General features: G+C 48.4%; 1 protein-coding gene across 1 annotated transcript; it reads left to right on the top strand.

The window, feature by feature from the left end:
• Positions 1-1,526: 1,526 nt before the first annotated feature.
• Positions 1,527-2,438, top strand: N7458_009418 (pyrroline-5-carboxylate reductase family protein; the record flags this gene model as incomplete). Its single annotated transcript, XM_056912800.1, has 2 exons — positions 1,527-2,076; positions 2,137-2,438. 2 exons carry the CDS (start codon positions 1,527-1,529, stop codon positions 2,436-2,438), a joined length of 852 nt encoding a protein of 283 aa, XP_056761649.1.
• Positions 2,439-3,116: the final 678 nt, after the last annotated feature.

Genomic DNA, 3,116 nt, shown 5'->3' on the forward strand with positions numbered 1-3,116 from the left:
CCCACCATCTATTTATTCAAGTGGGCCGTGTATACTAACCGTGTTAGACCTTAGCTGTTCCGTCATAGGGGTAATGAAAAATCGAGAAATTCCGATTGCTAGATCTTTAGGCGTTTTAAGCTGGTAGGTATATGTCGCCATCTTTCAATAGCGGCGGGATCTCCCCTTGAACAATTAGATGGTGGGCACTCTAGATTTCTCATTCTCGGTTTAACAGGACGCCTGAAGCCCATATATCTAACACGCTCTCTCATTGTACTTCATAACCACGCTCTCTTTCTTCTCCTACATGTGGCCCTTGGGTGTGGGTTATGCTATGTAAGAGATACGGAAGTCAACTACGACTTTTAATATGTCAATTGTACCGAGTTCTGATTGTCGTTGATGAGGAGCAGCAGGGGTATTCCTGATGAACACAGATCGACACGGACATGCAGCCTGCAGCCTCCGACCAGCATAACTATGTGAGAATCATTATGACCTGAGATACGTGTGTACGTTTGTGTATATTTAGATTAGCCTCGATGACTGACATACCCCTGGATGGTATGCAATCTCCATTGACGACGCTATCGATGACTCTCCGAGATAACATGGATGAATCTTGTCCCATTAGGCCTTGTATAGATATGATTTGAAAAGCAGAACCTAGTACTCTATTCATGTAGTCGACAGGTCAGTAAGTAAGAGAGACATTTTGTTAACACGGCTCTTGATATGCTGACCAACGATTCAGTTGGACGTATCTGAGCTGCTTCCCGTGAATTGATTTCCAGGTACCTATAATGGGAAGCATCCTAACCATCCGTAATCCTCACAAATCTAGAATAGACGACCGTAAGTAGATTGAGAGGTTCATGACAATAAGTGTCATCCACCGAATACCAAGACATATTGGACATATCGACATCCTCTGGATATACACGAGCACACACGACAGGTAAGTTACATCCTCAACTTATGAGTGAGTAGCAATCCGAGTCTCCAGGGTATCATAGCTTCAATAGAGGCCTAAGCCCGGCTATTTCAAAAATCATAGCCCCCATTAAATCCCGCACCTGTTGATAGAAAACTTCCATCGAACTTGTATAGGTTCCCTCTCTCGTTCATTACCTCACCTGCGAAGCCCAGGATTATCGTGACGACTTTTCGGAGGCGCTTCTTGCAATTACCCCAGATCCGGTCTGACCGGGCCGGCTCCGAGAATCTGGAGACGGCTGGCCATGAGTCAAATAATGGTTTAGAGAGGTCGCTATAAATTCTCGAGCTTGGACGTAAACACCTTGGAGTTCTCAGCAGGAAATCGATCACACCAGCAATTGATACCTGATTCACTCTGGGCTATCTTGCGTCTTCTCCATTAATAACGTGATCGAATCGGCGATAGTGTCAACGGGCGATATCGGGCGGTCTGGTTGTTTCCAATATTGCCCCCCCTCCGATAAGTTGTCAAAGTGGGGGATTTGCCAACATCAAGAAACTCCAACACCCAAACATCCAAGCCCACCATCGTCACTCACGTAACAATGCCTTCCCTTCAAGAAAGCAAGCTCGCCTTCATTGGTGGAGGCAACATGGCCTCTGCTATTATCGGTGGCCTGGTTAGCAAGGGCGTCAACAAGCAAAACATCTGTGTCTCAGAGCCCTGGGACGTCAACCGGGACAAGCTTGCCGCGGTCGGCGTGCGGACAACCACTGTCAACTCCGAGGCGGGTGCAGATGCAGATATCGTCATCATCGCCGTCAAGCCCCAGGTCACCAAGGGCGTGTGTGAGGAGCTCGGGGCTTCTTGGACGCAGCGTCAGACACTCCCCGTCGTTGTCAGCATCGCAGCGGGTATCACCCTCAACAGTCTACAGGAATGGTCTCGGACCAGCGATGGCCGGTCTGCACATGTCGTCCGCGTGATGCCTAACACTCCGGCATTGGTGGGCGAGGGTGCCTCAGGCGCTTTTGCAAGTCTGGATGTGACTGCCGCAGAGAAGGATCTGGTCAACTCTCTGCTGAGCAGTGTTAGCAAGGCCACCGAGTGGGTGGATAAGGAAGAGCTTCTGGATGTCGTGACTGGCTTGTCTGGTACGTGTATCTGACCGCAATGCCCGAAACATGAATTACTCGGATCTAATATCTAATTAGGCTCTGGCCCTGCTTATTTCTTCGCCATGGTTGAGCATCTCGTTGCCAGCGCCACTTCTTTGGGCCTCTCCCAAGAACAGGCTACTCGTCTAGCCACGCAAACCTGTCTCGGTGCCGGTAAGATGCTCGTCGAGTCTTCGGATGAGCCCGGCCAGCTGCGCAAGAATGTCACCAGCCCCAATGGCACCACATATGCTGCCCTCCAGACGTTCGAGGCCCTTGGATTCAAAGAGATCGTCGACCAGGCTGTCAAGGCTGCCACTTCCCGGGCCGCTGAGTTGGGTAACACACTTGCGAAGTAGTCGTTATCATGTTTCATGGTGAATTTGAGCGAGATGGGTCATTGGAAAATCTACTCTGTGTATGCTAGTCCCGAGATTAGAAAAGGAAAAAAGTCTCCCACAAAATTAGAATGTGGGCATATTAGAAGGCTTTCACCCTACTTCGGGCTGGAAGCAAACAATAAATAAGACAATTCTTACCTTCTTCCCCTTGGCTTGCGAGCTGTTATGATACACCGTTGACAGCATGGGATACATCCCACACGCCGAGAGAGGTGATATAATCACCCAGTAAGAGAGAGCGAGAGAGAGAGATGTTTAGAATATAGTAAGTAGGGTGCTTATGTTGGGGGCCATGTTTGTCGTAACGAATACTCAGGCAGACATACAGGAGGACCCAAGTAAGCGAAAGAAGCCTATATTTCCTTTTTGCGGTTCATGTTTCCTGAACCCTGGCGAGGCGGATTTGGCGACAGCCCAGATAGTTACACAGATACATCTATAATCAAAGAGAAATGTGGAGGGCCGGATCTCTATTGTTGATAAATGAAAAGGAAAGAAAGTGAGCGACAGAGTAATTGGGTAGCAAATTATGTGTTCAACATCAACTACTACATCAGACATGCGTGTATTAGAGCAATCAGGCTATTGTCAATGACTCTTGGAGGAGACTCATGTCCTAATGTCCATGTCTATTGG

Source organism: Penicillium daleae, assembly GCF_028827525.1.
Source record: "Penicillium daleae strain IBT 16125 chromosome Unknown utg000008l_segment0_segment0, whole genome shotgun sequence".
Classification (NCBI taxonomy): domain Eukaryota; kingdom Fungi; phylum Ascomycota; class Eurotiomycetes; order Eurotiales; family Aspergillaceae; genus Penicillium; species Penicillium daleae.